Source organism: Paraphaeosphaeria sporulosa, assembly GCF_001642045.1.
Source record: "Paraphaeosphaeria sporulosa strain AP3s5-JAC2a unplaced genomic scaffold CC84scaffold_2, whole genome shotgun sequence".
Lineage (NCBI taxonomy): Eukaryota > Fungi > Ascomycota > Dothideomycetes > Pleosporales > Didymosphaeriaceae > Paraphaeosphaeria > Paraphaeosphaeria sporulosa.
Window position 1 is genome coordinate 1,775,180 of NW_017253361.1, and position 16,921 is coordinate 1,792,100.

Here is a 16,921-nt window from a genome sequence, read left to right on the forward strand (position 1 = left end):
TCTATTTCTTGTATGCCCGGCGATCTCTCGATTTCTACTGGCTCAATTGTACCGTCCATCTCGTGTACCTGATCATCTTGTACTTCATGAGCGTACATGTAAACCTCTTTGTTGGTTGGTTGGCTGTCGAGTTCGGGCTTGTCATGGTATACATCCTCTTTCAGCAATCGTTTCCTCCGTAGCCGTGTCAAGAGGACTAATATAGCAATAATAGCCAACATGAGTATGCTGCCCAGGCCGACACCTACACCAATGCCTATCTTCGACGGAGTATCAAGACCTGGACTCGGATTTGCATATGATGTATTGGTAGACGATGCGATGACCGAAGAGAGCGTAGAGCCTGGTACTGCATTTGAATTTGTGGACGGAGTACCGGTGACCTCTACCGAGATCGCCTTCATTCGGATGACATTGATCGTAATCGTAGCAGCTTCCGATGTCGATAGTAACGGAGAAGTGGGAAACACCTCATTTGCCAGGTCACCACCAGTGTAGACTAGATCAGTCAGAATATCTTATTGAAAACTAAGACCATACATACCGCAACCTACAAGGGGTCCATCGTCCCAGGAATAAGTCTTGATTCCTTCTATTTTGACCGTACCGTAGCTTGCGTCAGTATATAGCTCTGGATCTATATTCTGTGCACTGCGGCCTAGATGAGTATATGTCCTCAAAGTATCTTGCTGTAGCTTACAAGGGACAGCAAATCAGAGTCGAGGTGCTACTATAGACAGCTGTGCTGAGTGGCGTGTGTCCGTCTGGGCAACCTGCGCCTTTGTACTTGTACCCGCAATCTCTTGGGCCTGGAAAGCATTTTTCCCGCATCGATGGTACATTCACCCCTTCGTACGTTTGGGTGTATGTGGTAATAACGGTTTTTGTAGATGAATCAGGATCAAGTTCGAGATTTGTGTACGTAGACAAGAGACTCGTCAATGACCAGTACGTCCAGGTATTAAAACTCTGCTGTTGAGTTAAGTGGCATATGATTGCGGTCCTGCCCTGTAGAATCTGCGTCTCCGAAGATGCATCGTCACCGCTGCATACGGAGCCAGTCATTGTGGAAATGTGGACCGCAGCGCTCACATCCCCTCGCAAGAAATCGGCTGAAGTTGCAGACCAGCAGACAGACGCATCAAAACTATATTGCGATGGAATCGTGCATCCAGATGAGCTTGGCTTGACGGTTTCCATGGTGACTCAATGCTATTGAGCTCAGCAGCTGCAGAGGGGAGCGCATGGAGGAACTCAGCGACGAGGGTCACACAAACCTCACTGCAAGGCTGGGAGATGCACTTACTCATATATAATCCGACCGAGGTCGTAGGGTAACACAGCGGATGGAGCGACCACTGACAATCTTGGTACGCACAACATATGTACTGTTTTACGGAGGTGACCCCTGCGTGTCGACACTGCCTGCGTCCAATTGAACACCCTTGCTATGTAAGCAACAAGTCTTGATGTTTGCCTTTTTCCTTGGCCGCACCGCCTGCATTGGTTTTCCCGGCCGATGGAATTAGCCGCTGGTGAGATCTCATAGAGAGCATCAATTCACAACCTAGTGTTTCACGTTTATGAAATTGCTCAAAGTCTATGGTTTTGGGAAGTATGGGAGTGACATTGATGCTCGTGCGGCGATTTGGTGAACAGAAAAGTATCTTCACCGTAGCCTATATTATTTCGCGACAGCCGTGCATATTCTGGGTTTCGTCATCTGATAGGGCGGTATATGCGTACGATTTTGAAAAATCTTCTGAAGAAAATTTCAAATCGCCAGATGTTGATGCTGCAAAAGTTTCGATGCTCCCATGCATCGCCTCCAATTCTGGAACATTGCTTGTTGTGCGAGCTTCCACTGGAGCGCTTGTGCCCTAGATCTTAAGTATCTGCCTTGACCTATCAATCCCCACAAATTCAATTGTACGCCTCCTCATCTCATATATCTGATCATCTTGAGCTTCATGAGCGTGAGTATCCTTTTTTTCACGTGACCGTCAAGTTCATGCTTGCCGGTGTACGTTCTGTCTCTGAGAAATTTTTCTTTATTCGATTCCTCCGACGACTAAGCATCAAAGAGACGATGACAAGCACGAGACCCCCCTCCCAGAACAACGCCGAGGCCGATTCTTGAGGTACTCAGCGTTGTAAAGCATCCAAGTAGACAACTCTACACTCGTATTGCTTCTGGTCCCGGGAGCTGCCGCGGTGTTCGTCGGGACGATTGAGGACGAAGGTTTGGCGATCACATCCACCAGGATGGGCTTCAGCAGCATGGTGTTTCGAGCCTGCGTCAAGGCATCGAGTCCAAATCTCCAGATGCGGTCAGAAATAAACCATCAGTCCAACTTCCCGCAATGGTAAAATCATAATCTTAGTACTATCTCGAGAGTCCGAGCTCACTTTGCATCCATATCTGCTTGGCCTGTAATTGTTAGACTCCATGCTCGCGAATGTCTGGGCGGGGAATGCGGAGGAGTATACTGTTTATTCTATAGGATTATGTCACCGAACGGGGAGACGGTCTCACCACGACTCACGAGGCTGAGACCAGAATTACAGGGATTTATATTACCCGCACTTACTCGGGTCTGCTGCAAGCCGCACGAAAGCTCTCTCTCTTTTTCTTTCTCTGGCCGTTCGCCTTGCTTACTCGTAAATGACAGAGGCCATCACTCTCTTTTTTCTCCTTCTAGCGCGCCAATTTCAACGTCTGTACTGTCCCAATAGTGACTCAAATCTCCCACCGGGGGACACACTCTCCAGCGCATCTCCGCCGCCATAATCACAAACAACATGTACCACCCAAGCAGCCCAACGATGAAAAGCAATGCTGCGCCGGCCTATTTCCAGTCAGCTTCGTCTTCACTATCCTTGAACCAGACTCACCTTCTGCAATCGCAGCGCCTTCTGAAAATGCCCGTTGCTCAGTGCCCAGTAAGCACCAGACAGCACCCACGAGCCGATCGTCACAAAACCAAAGATGCCCGCAAAGACGACATTTATCCGGATTGTAAAGAGCCAGAAGGTACCGAGCGCAAAGCCCCAGACAAGTAGGTACAGTGCTATCACCGCGTTCATCTCCTTCGAGACTGCGCCCACGGCGGCGTCGCCGCCGCCGTACGAAGCTGCCAGTCCAAGCGTGGGCAGTTGCAGAACACCGAAGGAGAGCCAGAACACGCAGAAGAGGCCGCAGACCTGGTGTATTGCTTTGCGTTAGCGTGTAATATAGAAGAGGTGTGGAAATATACGGAATAGGTCGGGGCAAGAGCTGCTCACCATCATGGGAAAGAATTGTGCCTGGATCCAGAGGAATATCGTCGAGAGGAGAAGTAGCACGGGGCCTGTAAAGAAGAAGATGCCCACGACGGCTTGTAGGCCGGATGCGCCGCCCCAGCCCATGAGCACCATGCTAAACGTGAATGTAGAGATTACGAATCTGTCGATCCTGTTAGTCGGAGTCTATCGGGTAGGCATGCCAGCTCAAAGTACCCAAGAAAACCCAAAGGCACAGCATTCGCGTACTTCGCGGCATTGTGGCTTGCATGCGGGACCTTTGGCGCCAGGTATAAGCGCTCGAACTGCTCTGGGCTGAGAGAGATATTAGTTGTGGTGTGAGAGAGGTGCGGCTTGTTGTTTGTAATTCTTTCAGACTCTGCATCGTTCACGATGGGTTCGTGATGCGTGGTCATTGTATTGGTAGCCATGATTGCTGCGAGATTTTGGACAAGAAGCTGCAGGGAAGGCGAGACCCGGGGTGGGTAGACTTATGTCTCCTCCACCACAGTCATCCGTACCTAATCCGCGCATAGGCCTGAGCGACCCCGCCGCCTCCATCACCACCTCCAGCGACCTGACTTCACGTTCTCCAGACCTGGATGTTTCCCCCGTGCACCACACGCCTCCAATTCGTCCATTACTCTTACTCCTGCGTAGCCTCAAACGTTACTGGCTGGCTGAATGTGTGGGGCAGGGGATGCTCGTAAGCCATGCCTGGGACGGCGTTCTCACGACTCAGGGTCGAGCTTGGTGTTGTGGGGGATGTGGTTCCCCGCTCGTACCTGTACTGTCGGCAATTTAAGCACCACCTCTGATTGGCCAGGAGCTTGTGGGGATGCGCCCCCCTCGGCCCTTCGCGACCTCGGAGTACTGAGAACCACGTGGTCGAGTGTTGTTTGGCTAGTCTATCTGGGCTTTTATTGTGACCGTTTGTACGCGTTGCATAATACCCTGCATAGACAGCGACATCAACTAAGATCACGTGCGTTCTCCGTCCCCGCAAGGGTCTTGCTATTCATCAGCATGCCGCCCTGTCTTATGCTCCCAGCGGTCAAGTCTAACATTGGGTTCTACCCTCCAATTTGGTGGACTCTCAATCCCAATTTCCTCGCGATGGAAGCGGATACAGATACGTAGTGCAGGTGATAAGATACGAAATTGGACCGTCACGCCTCTATTCTGCACATCCAGATTGAAAGAGAGATTTAACCTTCGTTCGAGTTTGTTATAAGAATCATCGGATCTGTAATCGAAGTCGCCGTTTTCTTCGCCCGAGTTGTCGTAGCCCCCCGTCCGGAACGTTTCGGAACTCACCACCGACGCACCTGCCAACCCATCTTTGCAACAACAGCCACAACCCAAATGCATTAATCTCTCACAAACGGTAGAAATGACTGTCAAACTACCCTACACCCTACACACGCGCTATGCCTCAATAGCAACCGCCTGGAGCGTCATCCTCACCCCGCCCATTTTCCTCAATCTCGGCCTATTCTACGGCCTCTGGTACGGTAAACCAGACCTAGACCGCACTCTCGGTACTTTCTCCCCTAGACACATCTTCCCCGTACAATCCACTAACACATTGATCGCAGTCCTAACCCTCCCCACGGCCATCCTCGGCCTCTTCACCGCCGTCGCCACCATCGACCGCGTCTGGAAACTAGTTCAACGATCCTCAAAATACCGCCCGCTCGATTCTTCCCGCTATGCCCTCGACATCTTTCAATGGGGCTACTTCGCCGTGCTGATCTCCATCTCGGCCCTCATATCCTCAGCACTCGCACGCAGAGACGCAGACCTCGACTTCCGAATTCGCTTGCTATCGCTGCCAACCGTGGTCCTCATGGCCCTCGTTGCAACGCTCACGCTGATCTCGTTGGTGCTTAATCTCGGCGGGTGGCGCCTCCCATGCCGCTTCGGTAGTGTGCCCAAGGGTAACGTGCTGAGGCCGGCGGTGTACTACATCGTCGAGGATGTGGTTGCGGTTGACGGCGGGGGCGGAGTGGAATACCGCGGTGCGTTTTGCGCGAGGTATGAGAGCAGTGATGTGTTTCGGCGTATGATCTTCGAGGTTAGTGTGGTCTGGATGCTATGGTTCTACATTCTTGCAGGCCTGTTCGCGGTACTAGTTTTTAGGCTGCCGGTGGTGGTGGTGTATGCGGTTGGGTGGGCGGGACCGTTTCCGCTCGTTGGGATTATGGTGATGTGGACGATTTTCCATGTCAGAGCGAGGTTAGCGGATGAGCGGGAGGGCTTGGTGGAGGCGGAGAGAGCACCATTGCTGGGGTGAGGGGGTGCGGTAGAATTAAGTTGGGAGATTTCGTGAGAAAGGTACAGATAGATCTTGAACGAGAGATGGACATGTAGATAGAGCATTATTATGGAGTAAGCGATTGATGATTCTTCTATCCGTCCCGAACAACAGTAGGCACCAAGTCCCAAATGATCCCCATTATATCCAAGTTGCCTATCCCCCTCTATGGTATCAATTCCAAACCCAAGCTATCAATGCTAGATGCAAACCAAAACCATGAACTCCTATGCATTATAATCATGAAATCATCGCAAAAAATGAAAGTCGTCCATAAACTTCCCCTGCTTGTTTCCAAAATCCGGGGACCCCAGTTGATATTGGGACCCATATCCATTCCCGGCATATGAAGGGCGGTATGACTTTCGCAGTTCGGACTCGGCCTCGCTACGTTTTGGATGTGATCCGAACCCGTCATCGAAAGCAGGAAGGTCCAGCTGGTACTCCTGCGCTAGCTTCTCCGAATCGTGTGATTTCGTGGACGTGCTTGATTCAGTAGACGCGTTGCGCTGGTGGAGTGAGGATTGGCGACGAGGTTCGGGTGGTGAGGCGTCTTGCGTGCTAAATGCAATGTATTGGTTTGCAGTAGAGTGAGATGGTGGGGGGTATGCCTGGACTTGTGGGGCGGCGGTAAAGTACGGATTCTCTGGGCCGTTGTGATTTTCAGAGATAGCTCGGTGGTTCTGCATGTGGTGGGAGTCATGCTTCACGTGGGAAGCACTCTGGGGTGTTGGTGGGTTGGCGGTAAGTGGATTGGGGTGGTGGTTGGCCTTTGTGGTTTTGAGCGGTTGAGGTAAGTTTGCTCCAGCCCTTAGTATACTTGGTGGGGATACACGGCCTATGAATTCGGAAGCGCGATCCATGCGCGTGGGTTTCCCTTGTTGTTGAGCGGGTAATGTAGCGGACTTTAGGGCTGGAGGCGTGAGAACCTGACTATGCCTCATCGGAGGTGCCAGTTGGGGTTGGGCAGGTTCGGGATTTGGCTGCATTGGGGGCGTAAGCGGAGGTGTATACGCTTTGTATACTGTGCCTCGACTTGGCGATGGATGTCTACTGTTTGACGCTGATGTAGACGCAGTGTTAGGGGAGGCTTCTCTACTGTTAGGGGGCGAGTAGTAGCGCTGATAGTTGCTAAGAGCCACTGGCGGATCCGAGCCGTTCGAGGACTGCGATGTCGTACGTGTTCGAGGCGCTGTATTCGACGAAGGCTGTAGTCCACGGAAGCCGATCATAAGACTCGGAGGAAGCGAATCGAATACAGGAGGAGAAGGAGCCAACTTTGAGGTCTGTGGAGCAGGTTCTGATTTTGGTGTTCCATTCATGAGGGCGACATTGATCGGCTGGATTCTAGATGCAAGTGGAGCAAAATTAGTCGGAGGGCTCACTGGTGAATTGCCGAAGGCCGAAATGGAGCTAAGTTGTGCTGTGTCCTGTGGTGGACTGATTGGAGTATCTGGTAGGGTATTGAATCTTTGAAGTATTGGTTGCGGTGGTGGATTATTGTCAGCGGGAAGCTCGGCGACGCATTTCGCACTTGGAACTGCTTCGGCGAAATTCTCCACTTGAGGAGAGGCAGCGTCAAGCTCAAAAACATGATCCTTCGAGGTGCCTTGGACTTTGTTCTGCATGGTCGTCGCAGCAGGCTGACTCTTCGTAGTCTGGATTGTGGATTTGGGAGTCGGGTACAGTCCTTCCGGACCTACAACAGCAAGGCCCTTTGGAGGTGTCTCAGATTTGCTGCTTGATAATTGAGAAATTGGAGGGGCGCCTGTAACTGCGCTTTGGCTTTTAGGCAGCATCGAATTACGCTGGGCCATGATCTGATGAGCTGGGTGCGCGTGCGCCACTACGTGCGGCTGAGCACTTGTTGCTGACGGAAGGGCGCTATCGTGGGAGTGCGATTTGGAACCATCATCATCGGGACCTTTCGTTGTTTCGGATAGCTTGGAGCCGGCCGCTGGAATCATTTGAGCATGCGCTTGTCGTGCAGTCGGTGTCTTGTGCGCAAAAACCGGCACAGCTTGCGCGCTCGACGGATGGCCCCCGACGCGAGGGAGCGACTTCTTCGTCCTCACTACCTGTGGCTTTGTGGCAGGCGCCAAATTCTGCATGTTTACGGACTGCGCTTGGTAGATCATGCTGTGCTGCTGCATATGAGCCGATCTAAATTCCATAATGCCCTGTGATGATCGAGCTGCGGCAGCTTCGGGGCTGACATTTCGACTTGCGCTTGGGGTCGTCGGTGCACTCGAGTTGCGGTATCTGGAACGAGAGTTCCGTGAAGTTTCGGGAGTGGTCTCTTTCGTTTGTGAACTCGTAACCGCGTCAGGTGAAGCTTTCGTGATGGATCCATTAGGAGAGGGGGCCGGTGCTGTTTTGGATTTGCCGTGCATGGGAGGTCTCAAGTAATCCGAATGTTCCTGCACAGCATCCTTCAGTGATGGCGCTGACTTGTGGGACGGAATAGGCGGTCTGGCTACAGGGCCTGTTGGTTGGCCATGGGCCGGAGCCGGAGTGAGGAACATCGACGGCGGAGGCTCCTTCCCTAGCAGAACGTGGTAACATAGTCGTTGTTCCTCCGCAGACAATGCCGAAAAAAACGCAGTGCCCAGGAAGTTCTCTTTGACTTGCCGGGCATTCAATTGCGCTCGTATCGACTGAATTTCTTTGCCATATTTCCGGCACAACCACACCAGATCCTTTTTGGGGTCCCAAAGCAGGTCTGAACTGGTGCAAATGTGGACGGTTGTATTGACCAGGTATAAGATGTTCAAGCCCTTGATATTGGTAATCTTACCATTCAGGTTGAGAGATAGCATGGCTTGGTTGTTGCGTAGGATATCGCTGGGTGGCGTGCCGTGAGATCCTAACGTCTGTCAGCATCGTTGTCATCTTATACAAGTGCAACAAATACCTGGCGGAATCATCTCTACTTCAATATCCGCATTTTCGGTACAACCAGCGTCATTGTGTTTCGGGCCGGTCGATATCAGTAGCTTCGAAGAGAACATGGAGTTCATGTCTTTAGGCAGCCGCACCCTAGGAACGTTAAGAGGCTGGCTGCATAGAATCGGTCATCTGAAGACATACCTAGGGTCGGTTTCTAGTTTCATCCTTATGCGCTGGAAGTCTTTATCGTCGTAGACAACGTGAATGTCGGGTATCTCTCGTCGCGCCCCAAGGCAGAGCATGGCTAGGCTGCCCATGGCGGCCCAGTTTGTTTTGCGCGCATCGAAGAACTTGCGCAACCAGTTTGTGGCTGCCAGCAAGTTCGGTCGAGGCGCGATCTTGTTGTTTTTGCCTTGGCTCCTCTTCCATCTTAAGTAATCGTCGACATCGTAGTACTTCTGATCTTGACCCATGTTTACGGGTGGCAGCTAGACTCGTCATGCAAAGGAAACAAGAAGATCAAAAGCATTCGCTTCTCGTTCTTGGGGGGCGTCGTGAGGACGGAGCATCACAGATAGATCTCAGCTCGGGGCAGGCAATCGGTAATATGGAAACACTGAGAATGACGCAGAGCACAAAGCTGGTCCTAGCTGCGCCCTTGAGGTAGGAGACCGAACGCCTGATTTAGGGAATAAAAGTCAGGCCTACCACGGACCAACAGACTACGCCCAGCGGGCTCTGCAGCAGGCCTACATGAAGGCCGCAGCGATTGGCCGCAGGGTACACAGCAGTCCATAATGGAAATGGCACGGTGGGAGGACAGCGCAGCTAAGAAGCAGCCACACACGGGGGAGATCTTTAATTCGCGGTTAGACTGGTGCATTTTCTCGGTTGGAATGTGTTGTGTTGCTATGGCTGTGGGTTGATAGGATCGAGTGGGCCAGCTCTGAGGCTGAGGTGCTTATTTTAGCAGCGGGATGCCCGCCTCTGGGGCTGACTGCGGCTGCCATGTTCCGAGTTGTAAGCGCATGCCCGACCACGCGACAGCTACGCGCATCGCTTGCAGCAGTTTCCGAAACAGTGATTTCTCTTTGACGAGAGTTGGACAAATTGTTTGATGCAGAGTTTCCTCATATTTTTCCATCGCACGACCTTCACCGAGAACAAGTGCGCGTTACTGGCCAAATCACCGCCGACCACCATTACTCCCGTTGTCCGAATTCCGTCAGGTGGTATGTGCTGCTTGCTTTCGGAGAGTGGGCTTGTTTGAAGCGTGCGGTCAGCGTCTGTGAGCCAACGCATCATTCGGACATTTTTGCACAGTGGGCAGAAGAGTTGGCTGTGTGCCTGAAGTCATCTTTGTTTACTGCACGTTTCATAATGACGCCCAATGCAGAGAGAGTCTGCCGATGCAAGTTCATGTGAGCCGTGCCGAAGCCACAGTGCTGACGCCACAACGCCAATTCGTTCGCTGAATTTCAGATACCGCCACCTTGACTGTTGTTAGCAGCGTTCGACGAGATTCTAACGCTATCCGTATCATGGCCAGGGAGGAGCTGTTGTTTGAGTTGGATGACGGGCGAGGACGCCTGGGGGCCGTGACCTACCCGAGCGATCCACGGTTACGCTATAGTCGCCGCGTTCGCGCTGCTTGACGGCAAGCGCTCGGGACTTCATGGTCAAGTAGCCTCCGCCCAGTGAGAACATGGAGAAGAAGGCAAGGTTGCGAGGTCTGGTGCAAACATCAGCACAGCATGGCTCGCGCGGGCTCCCACAAGTCACGAAGAGGCGTAACGGGGTTCCTGAACACGGGTACTCACGTAAACAGCCTAGAGTATGCCATTGTGGCGGTACGAGTGTCGGTTGTCGATGTATTGGGCGTGTAAGAAGCTATGCGAGGGCGAGAGCACTGGAAGAACGATGCCCAGAATTGTTGGGCGACGTCAATGAGCTCACGCGATCCCTTTCCCTCTTTCCCCTCTCTCTGGCACGCTTCGCGGCTGCCCCAGGACATCTAGACCCTGGCGCTCCCGACGCTGGGTAACCGAGGCTGCACCAGGGCCGCAATCGATACGCGGGTCTTGGCACGCTAGGAGGCCGGCCGCGGCAGAAAATTGTCACCGCCCGCAGAAAGTTCGAAAGGCTGCACACGCACCGCATACGACAGAAACCGCGCAGCAACAGACCGCGCGTCGCAATGCCGCTTCCGAAGCGCCAGGCCATTCCCAAGGCCGCCAAGGGCCCGAGCGACAGCAGATTCGCTGCATTCGAGACCGACCCCAAGTTCCGCCTCCCCTCCAAGAAGCACGCGAAGACGAAGCTCGACCCTCGATTCTCGCGGCTACGCACCGATTCCGACTTCTACAACAAGGCCTCTGTCGACAAGTATGGACGTCCGGTATCCCACGATGCAGGCAAGAAGGACTTGGAGCGCATGTTTGAGTTGGGCTCAGATGAGGGGAGCGGCAGTGAGCTCGATGCGCCCGAAGACAAGAAGAGAGACAAGCACGTCATGCGCGAGCTGGCGAGGGTACAGCAGAAAGGCTTCGATCCGATCCGCGATGGGGGCCTGGAGTCGTCTTCGGACGAGAGCGATAGCGACGACGACGAAGAGGCCGACGTGGAAGACCAGACGGTATTGGCAGGCCAGGGCAACGAGGTGCCCATGGGAGACGTCACCGCGAGGCTAGCCGCCGTGAACCTGGATTGGGACAACATCCGGGCAACAGACATCATGGCTGTCGCCAGCTCCTTCGTTCCTGCCGACGGCCGCATTCTCAACGTCACCATATACCCCAGCGAATTTGGCTTGGAGCGAATGCAGCGCGAGGAGATCGAAGGCCCACCCAAAGAAATCTTCAGTGCAGCTGTGAAGGACCGGGAACAAAATATAGAAACAGTGGACCACCTGGAAGGGTCCGACTCGGAAGATGAAGAACAGAAGAAGAACGATGCTCTGAATGAAGCCGATGCCGAAGACTTTGACTCCAAGGCGCTGCGAACCTACCAGCTCGATCGTCTCCGCTATTACTACGCCTTAATCTCGTGTTCGTCACCTCATGTTGCCAAAGCTATCTACGACAACTTGGACGGCCGCGAGTACCTTTCCAGTGCCAACTTTTTCGACCTGCGATTCGTTCCCGAGGAAGTCGAATTCGATGCTGAGCCGCACGAGGAGTGCGAGAAGCTGCCAAACGGATACAAGCCCAACGAATTCGTCACTGATGCCCTTTCGCACTCGAAAGTCAAACTCACCTGGGACGCAGACGACACGACAAGAAAGGAAGTGCAAAAGCGAGCTTTCTCAAGGAAAGAGATTGACGAGAACGAACTTCAGGCATATCTTGGAACTGACTCTTCGTCATCCGAAGACGAGGCTGAAGTTGATAAAGCCGGAAAAGCTGCTAGTTTACGTGCAGCTCTCGGCCTAGACGCAACAAGCAAATCGTCACAGCCAAAGTCCAAGTCTTCGTCCAAGAAAGACCGAGATATGAAGAAGCCGAACGCAGAGATGGAGGTCACATTTACATCCGGTTTTGCAGCCGACGGAGCCAAGGGTTCAGTGTTCCAGAACGAACCTGAAGAAACCACGCTCGAGAAGTATGTGCGGAAGCAGAAAGAGCGCAAGGCTAAGCGGAAAGAAAGGGGGCAAGCTATCAGAGAGGGCCGCGATCCTGATGCGAAACCCGTGTCAGAGGGCGATGCACCGGCTGGGGCAGATGAGGAAGACCCATGGAACGACCCTTTCTTCGGCTCAGACCCCGAGGCGGAGAAGGCCTTGGAGATCAAGTCAAACAAGGAGAAGAGGGCGAAAAAACGGGAAGAGCGTGAGAAGCAAGAGAAGGCCGACGCCGAAGAGCGCGCAAACTTGGAGCTGCTCATGATCGACGAGAAGGACTCAAAGGTGCAGCATTTTGACATGAACGAGGTCATGAAGGCAGAAAAGGCGAAAAAGAAGGGCAAGAAAAACAAGAAGGCAGCCAAGGAAGTCCCGGCGGACAACTTCGAGATGAACACCGACGATCCTCGTTTCGCAAAGCTGTTTGAAAGCCATGACTTTGCCATCGACCCGACAAACCCTCGGTTCAAGGAGACGTCGGGAATGAAAAAGTTGTTGGAAGAAGGCCGTAAGAAGAGGAAGCTGGACAGGGAGGAGGATGAGCCAGAAGTGAAGAAACCTAAGAAAGAAGCAACGGGCGACCCGGATGATGTAAAGAAGCTGGCTGCTAGACTCAAAGCGAAAGCAAAGCGGTGAGCTCTTGACATAGAATTATACCCAATGTATCATTTTCAATAGTGAGAGGGACTCGTGCGTACTGAGGTCGTTCCACGTCTCAACAAATGCAATCGAAATATGGATCTCTAGATCTACACTCTAGATTCTAGTATAACCCACCATCTTCCAACGAACCACATGCAGAAAAAGGCACGAAACCCTACGCAAGCAACGCATACCCATCCTCCCAACCATCTTCTACTGCCCGATCATCCCCTGACTCTCATCCAGCTGCACCCCACCCTCACTCGCACTCTTCATCTTATCATCCGGATACGGATAATACATATCCACATCCTGCAGCTTCAGTCCATTAATGGCATCACTCTTCACATCCCCGTTATACGTCACACACCGAAACAACCTCCGCCCCCTACTCCCCACCACAAACTCCGTCCCGCTCGGCCCTGCCGGTTGCATGCTCTCACAATCATACTGGTCGCCGGGGTACGGGAAGCAGTAGCCTGGCGCCCGGGTGTTGAGTTCCGCGGTTAGCATCCAGAAGCCGTTGGGGAAGGACTTGGGGGGTTTGAAGCCGTGGTTATCAGCGTAGAGCGTCCAGTGGTAGGCGGGCGTGTTGGCGAAATGCATCTCGAAAGCGGTGATTGCGGAGGGGTTGGCCGACTCGTACTGGCAGCCAGCACCCTCGCAGCGGATGCCAAATTTGTCGCCCGAGGCGTCGGCGCGCGCGGGCCAGAACACGGTGCTTTTCTAGGGATAATCGTTAGTGAGGAGGTCAAGGGGGGAGGGAGGAAGATGCGTACGTCGTTCACGTACTTGCAGGCGTCATCGGGCGTGCGGCCGAAGACGCGGAAGCCGAGTTTCGGCGGGGCGCTGGCGCTCCAGTCCCTGTAATGGTCGGTGTAGACGTCGAAGTTTGCGAAGGCGAATCGGACGAGGGTTGTCAGTACTGACGAGTAGATCGCAGAGTGGAGCTGCATAGTGTTGGTTCTCGCAGGGAGGTATCTTGAAACCGAATTGGTCGTTTCTCAGATTATGTTACTTCTTACCGACTATATAGACCGATCATGTAGCCACCTGTAGTATTGTAGAACGTACCCAGTATCAATGTCATTTTATACTAGCCGGGTGACTGCCGTCGGGGTGAATGTGCAAAAGCGGAAGACAAAGCATTGCGGCGATGCGATTTTGCTATTTGAATGGATGCATCGCCACAAAGCTCATGTGGCTCTATTGTGAGCTGCTTTCGGTCGTTGCATTGACGTTAGCTACTACAGGTGCTTTGATGAAGCTAGATGCGTGAGCGCATAATGTAAAATAGGTCGGAGGGCATGTTGTCATATCATTCATTACTTCGAGACTGTGAGAATGCGGGGGATTGATCGCTGGTATAAGCCAAATCAGACCAACGTAAGCGTATACATGTATGCGTCATTTGGCGGTCCGCATATGTCGCTAGGTATCTTGCCGTGAACAAATTGCTCGTGGAGTATCCCCTCAGCTTCGCGGCGAAGCATCCTCGCTTGTTCCACAGAAAGGTTACTGATGAACTGAAAATGCAATGGCTCGAAGCGTATGTATCCTACGCGCCGAAAGTAGCCAACGGGGCCGTTCTCTTTGAGTACCAAGCATTCATAGCCAGAGCCTTTTAGAGGCGCGTGTTTACTATGTAATTTGTTAGTGCTTGGGCTATTCAGGAGGTAGTTTAATATTATCATAGGCACCAGGAGATGGCCATACCAATCTGCTGCTTCCTCGTACGTGGGAACGCTAGATTCATCTATAATCATTGGTTCTCCAAGTGCGTTGGCCCGTCCCAGCATTAGATATACAGGGGCGTCCGAGATCTCTCGCAGACCAGTGTCTGTAGTATCATCTGGACTAAAAGAGAAGTGCATTTCTTCGCGTAGTAAATGTCCACCGACATGCAAAGAAAAAAGATTCCGTTCCTTGAAGGAACCGCGGGACGGCCGCTCCGTTTCTGTTATCGTAATCTGGCAAAGAGGTGCTCGTAGTGTCACTTCACCGGATGAAACTGATCCGAAAGGGTCATTACAGGGCATTGTGAAAGCTTGGACGACTTCTAACGTGCCTTGGCCGTCTCCAAGATGATTGTGATTCATCCGTACATCCGTGCATAGAGATAGCCATGACCATGATGGCAAGCCTGGTACCCTCAAAGTTGCAGGGGCAGTGATCCAGTCTTGACCGCTTTCCCACATCAAATCATGTTCGAGCTGCGGCCGCCACAGCCCACAAAGGTAGTCGCGGTCGGCGAGATTTAGAAGTCGGCAGAATATTCGAGCCAACCCAGCAATGGCAACTGGGCGATCGGATGTGAAAGTCAGCGCCCCTCTAGAGTATGCGAACATCAACTGATACCACAATTGGTAGGTGTAATACGTTTTTTGCTCTGCAGATGCTCCACGCTGAAGTAAAGATTTCTGGACATTCGTCGCATTCCAGGGCTCCTCGTGAGTAATACTAAAGCAGGTCGGGGAGCTTTCGGCAGCGAGAAGTTCCAGACACTCCCAATGAACCTCTTCTTGGGTGAAGTGGAGCAGTCTCGGTGCCAAAAATCTCTCTTGCACACACCATCCTCGATTCGATAGGGCTCCAACATAGACTGAGTCCCGCCATCTGTCGTTGTAGAAGATAGAGCCACAGCGGCTGGTGGTGTCATTCTGGTGAGGGACGAAGAAGGATTGGAGGCCACGTGGCTCTCGCATCCTGAAAAGACCACCAGCTCCGTCCTTCGAGTCATGCGCCGAGATGTTGAGAAAGGAGTTGGCATAGACACCGCCCATCCGAGCGGCCTCGTGATTCCAATCCTCGTTGTCGTCTTGAACGATACACAACGCATCAATCCATATGTGCCGTATACTGAGCTTTAACGCGACAGCTATCGCATGTTGAAAGTTCAGCGGCAGGCTTTCCCACGGGATGTTCAGCCTGTAGTCATCGACCAGTGACTTCAGCAGCTTGGCAGTAAGGTTACCTCCCCAGCAATGGCTGAGTGTGGCATATTGGATATCACCCACTCCAGTCCTTGAAGTGTCTATAAGCCTGACGCTTGGATGTTCGTCGCCGTGTGAAAGCTCCAGGAGTTTCGTTGGCATTGTTCTAATGTCTTGACCGAGCAAGGCTGAGTTATCTCTACAGGCTTTATGAGATTTGCAAGCATGCAACCAGGCATCAATTTGCGCAAATGTCTCTTCTGAGTCCGTAGAGAGGCTCAAAAGTTCGTGGGAATGTAATGGCTCATGGTTTGGAGGTCTCGTCAGCGTGCTGGACTGAAATTTGCTGCATATACTCACCTGAGATATTTTGTACTTTTAAAACCGTCATGATCCAACGATATTTCTCATTAGGCTCGGCATCGCACGCTTCTGCTTCTGGCCTCGGATCCTGTTCAGGTCCTAGCACCCAGAATCTGTTTGAGAACCCATCATCAGCCCAAATTTGTACCGGTATAGTAGCTTCCCACGACTCCAACTGCTCCAACTTCTCATCGCCTATGGAATACAGCACAATCTCGCAAAGCTTGCAAGAATGCGAAGCACAAATTCTGAGTGATGGCACAGTGTGCCACCAAAGACGTGGAGCGATAAATGGGAACGAGAGATCTTCAGGTAGCTCTCGCCGGCATGTATCAGATCCTTGCTCATGTTTCCAACGTACAACGTTCGTGTCGAATAGATGTCGACAGTGTTGACAGAGGACACCGTCCCACGAAAGGGTGTTGTTGCACCGATCTGCCCCCATGAGGCTTTAATTTGGCATTCCAACTCGGACTGGTTTCTAAGCGAACTTCCGCTGTGTTCAATCTTCTCTTTGAACACAGTAGTTCCTTGACAGTGCTTGTATCTTGAGAAGGTCAAGTCGGCATATGATTCTGGACGAGATTGTGAAGCCTGTCGTGTACGATGCTTGCAAAGTCTGTTTCCTAAAGATCGAAGGGAGTTTGCCTGCTTAAGTAGAATAGAAGGGTATTTGGGATGAATTCCAGGGAGGTCGACGGAGTCGGGACCGAGACTCGCAATGCACTGATTGCGGTACGCAGTTCACGAGGTTTGCCCAGTCTGCTTGTGCGGGGCGATTTCATCAGAACAACAGTCGAACGTCGCAGGCAGCAGCTTTCCCCCGCGTTATCCCAACATGGGCTAGCGCCATTCATCTGTACGTGACGCGACCAT

At 52.4% G+C, this 16,921-nt stretch overlaps 8 protein-coding genes across 8 annotated transcripts; 2 read left to right on the forward strand and 6 right to left on the reverse strand.

Moving 5' to 3' along the window:
• Positions 1 to 696: 696 nt before the first annotated feature.
• CC84DRAFT_1235785 (uncharacterized protein) lies at positions 697 to 1,200 on the reverse strand (the record flags this gene model as incomplete). Its single annotated transcript, XM_018183861.1, has 1 exon — positions 697 to 1,200. The coding sequence occupies one exon, from the start codon at positions 1,198 to 1,200 to the stop codon at positions 697 to 699; it is 504 nt and encodes a 167-aa protein (XP_018040208.1).
• Positions 1,201 to 2,646: 1,446 nt separating this feature from the next.
• On the reverse strand, positions 2,647 to 3,713 carry CC84DRAFT_1137817 (uncharacterized protein; the record flags this gene model as incomplete). Its single annotated transcript, XM_018176166.1, has 4 exons — positions 2,647 to 2,849; positions 2,896 to 3,204; positions 3,286 to 3,445; positions 3,499 to 3,713. 4 exons carry the CDS (start codon positions 3,711 to 3,713, stop codon positions 2,679 to 2,681), a joined length of 855 nt encoding a protein of 284 aa, XP_018040209.1. The 3' UTR covers positions 2,647 to 2,678.
• An 836-nt stretch (positions 3,714 to 4,549) lies between these two features.
• Positions 4,550 to 5,713, forward strand: CC84DRAFT_455421 (uncharacterized protein). Its single transcript, XM_018186341.1, has 2 exons — positions 4,550 to 4,823; positions 4,881 to 5,713. The coding sequence occupies exons 1-2, from the start codon at positions 4,676 to 4,678 to the stop codon at positions 5,576 to 5,578; spliced, it is 846 nt and encodes a 281-aa protein (XP_018040210.1). The 5' UTR covers positions 4,550 to 4,675; the 3' UTR covers positions 5,579 to 5,713.
• Positions 5,714 to 8,107: 2,394 nt separating this feature from the next.
• CC84DRAFT_1111555 (uncharacterized protein) lies at positions 8,108 to 9,056 on the reverse strand (the record flags this gene model as incomplete). The annotated part of the gene is made up of 3 exons (XM_018175285.1): positions 8,690 to 9,056; positions 8,514 to 8,638; positions 8,108 to 8,465 (listed from the first exon to the last, which is right to left on the reverse strand). Coding segments are annotated over exons 1-3 (753 nt in total), but the record flags the coding sequence as incomplete, so codon positions are not given.
• A 534-nt stretch (positions 9,057 to 9,590) lies between these two features.
• Positions 9,591 to 10,508, reverse strand: CC84DRAFT_1160897 (uncharacterized protein). The gene is made up of 3 exons (XM_018177609.1): positions 10,309 to 10,508; positions 10,096 to 10,220; positions 9,591 to 9,980 (listed from the first exon to the last, which is right to left on the reverse strand). Exons 1-3 carry the CDS (start codon positions 10,329 to 10,331, stop codon positions 9,967 to 9,969), a joined length of 162 nt encoding a protein of 53 aa, XP_018040212.1. The 5' UTR covers positions 10,332 to 10,508; the 3' UTR covers positions 9,591 to 9,966.
• A 128-nt stretch (positions 10,509 to 10,636) lies between these two features.
• Positions 10,637 to 12,847, forward strand: CC84DRAFT_1160898 (uncharacterized protein). Its single transcript, XM_018177610.1, has one exon. It carries the CDS (start codon positions 10,686 to 10,688, stop codon positions 12,741 to 12,743), a length of 2,058 nt encoding a protein of 685 aa, XP_018040213.1. The 5' UTR covers positions 10,637 to 10,685; the 3' UTR covers positions 12,744 to 12,847.
• Positions 12,848 to 12,875: 28 nt separating this feature from the next.
• CC84DRAFT_1202454 (uncharacterized protein) lies at positions 12,876 to 13,705 on the reverse strand (the record flags this gene model as incomplete). Its single annotated transcript, XM_018181775.1, has 2 exons — positions 12,876 to 13,475; positions 13,529 to 13,705. 2 exons carry the CDS (start codon positions 13,703 to 13,705, stop codon positions 12,963 to 12,965), a joined length of 690 nt encoding a protein of 229 aa, XP_018040214.1. The 3' UTR covers positions 12,876 to 12,962.
• A 365-nt stretch (positions 13,706 to 14,070) lies between these two features.
• On the reverse strand, positions 14,071 to 16,812 carry CC84DRAFT_1160900 (HET-domain-containing protein). Its single transcript, XM_018177611.1, has 3 exons — positions 16,043 to 16,812; positions 14,466 to 15,993; positions 14,071 to 14,390 (listed from the first exon to the last, which is right to left on the reverse strand). Exons 1-3 carry the CDS (start codon positions 16,488 to 16,490, stop codon positions 14,126 to 14,128), a joined length of 2,241 nt encoding a protein of 746 aa, XP_018040215.1. The 5' UTR covers positions 16,491 to 16,812; the 3' UTR covers positions 14,071 to 14,125.
• Positions 16,813 to 16,921: the final 109 nt, after the last annotated feature.

Bases quoted from the DNA above. Each gene is read 5' to 3' on its own strand.
- CC84DRAFT_455421 (XM_018186341.1), top strand. From the start codon at position 4,676: ATGACTGTCAAACTACCCTACACCCTACACACGCGCTATGCCTCAATA. The intron at 4,824-4,880 runs GTACTTTCTCCC...CATTGATCGCAG, and splicing joins AGACCTAGACCGCACTCTCG to TCCTAACCCTCCCCACGGCC.
- CC84DRAFT_1160898 (XM_018177610.1), top strand. From the start codon at position 10,686: ATGCCGCTTCCGAAGCGCCAGGCCATTCCCAAGGCCGCCAAGGGCCCG.
- CC84DRAFT_1160900 (XM_018177611.1), bottom strand. From the start codon at position 16,490: ATGGGGGCAGATCGGTGCAACAACACCCTTTCGTGGGACGGTGTCCTC. The intron at 15,994-16,042 runs GTGAGTATATGC...CGAGACCTCCAA, and splicing joins AAAAGTACAAAATATCTCAG to ACCATGAGCCATTACATTCC. The intron at 14,391-14,465 runs GTATGGCCATCT...CAAATTACATAG, and splicing joins TACGAGGAAGCAGCAGATTG to TAAACACGCGCCTCTAAAAG.
- CC84DRAFT_1160897 (XM_018177609.1), bottom strand. From the start codon at position 10,331: ATGGCATACTCTAGGCTGTTTAC. The intron at 10,221-10,308 runs GTGAGTACCCGT...TGTTTGCACCAG, and splicing joins GCATACTCTAGGCTGTTTAC to ACCTCGCAACCTTGCCTTCT.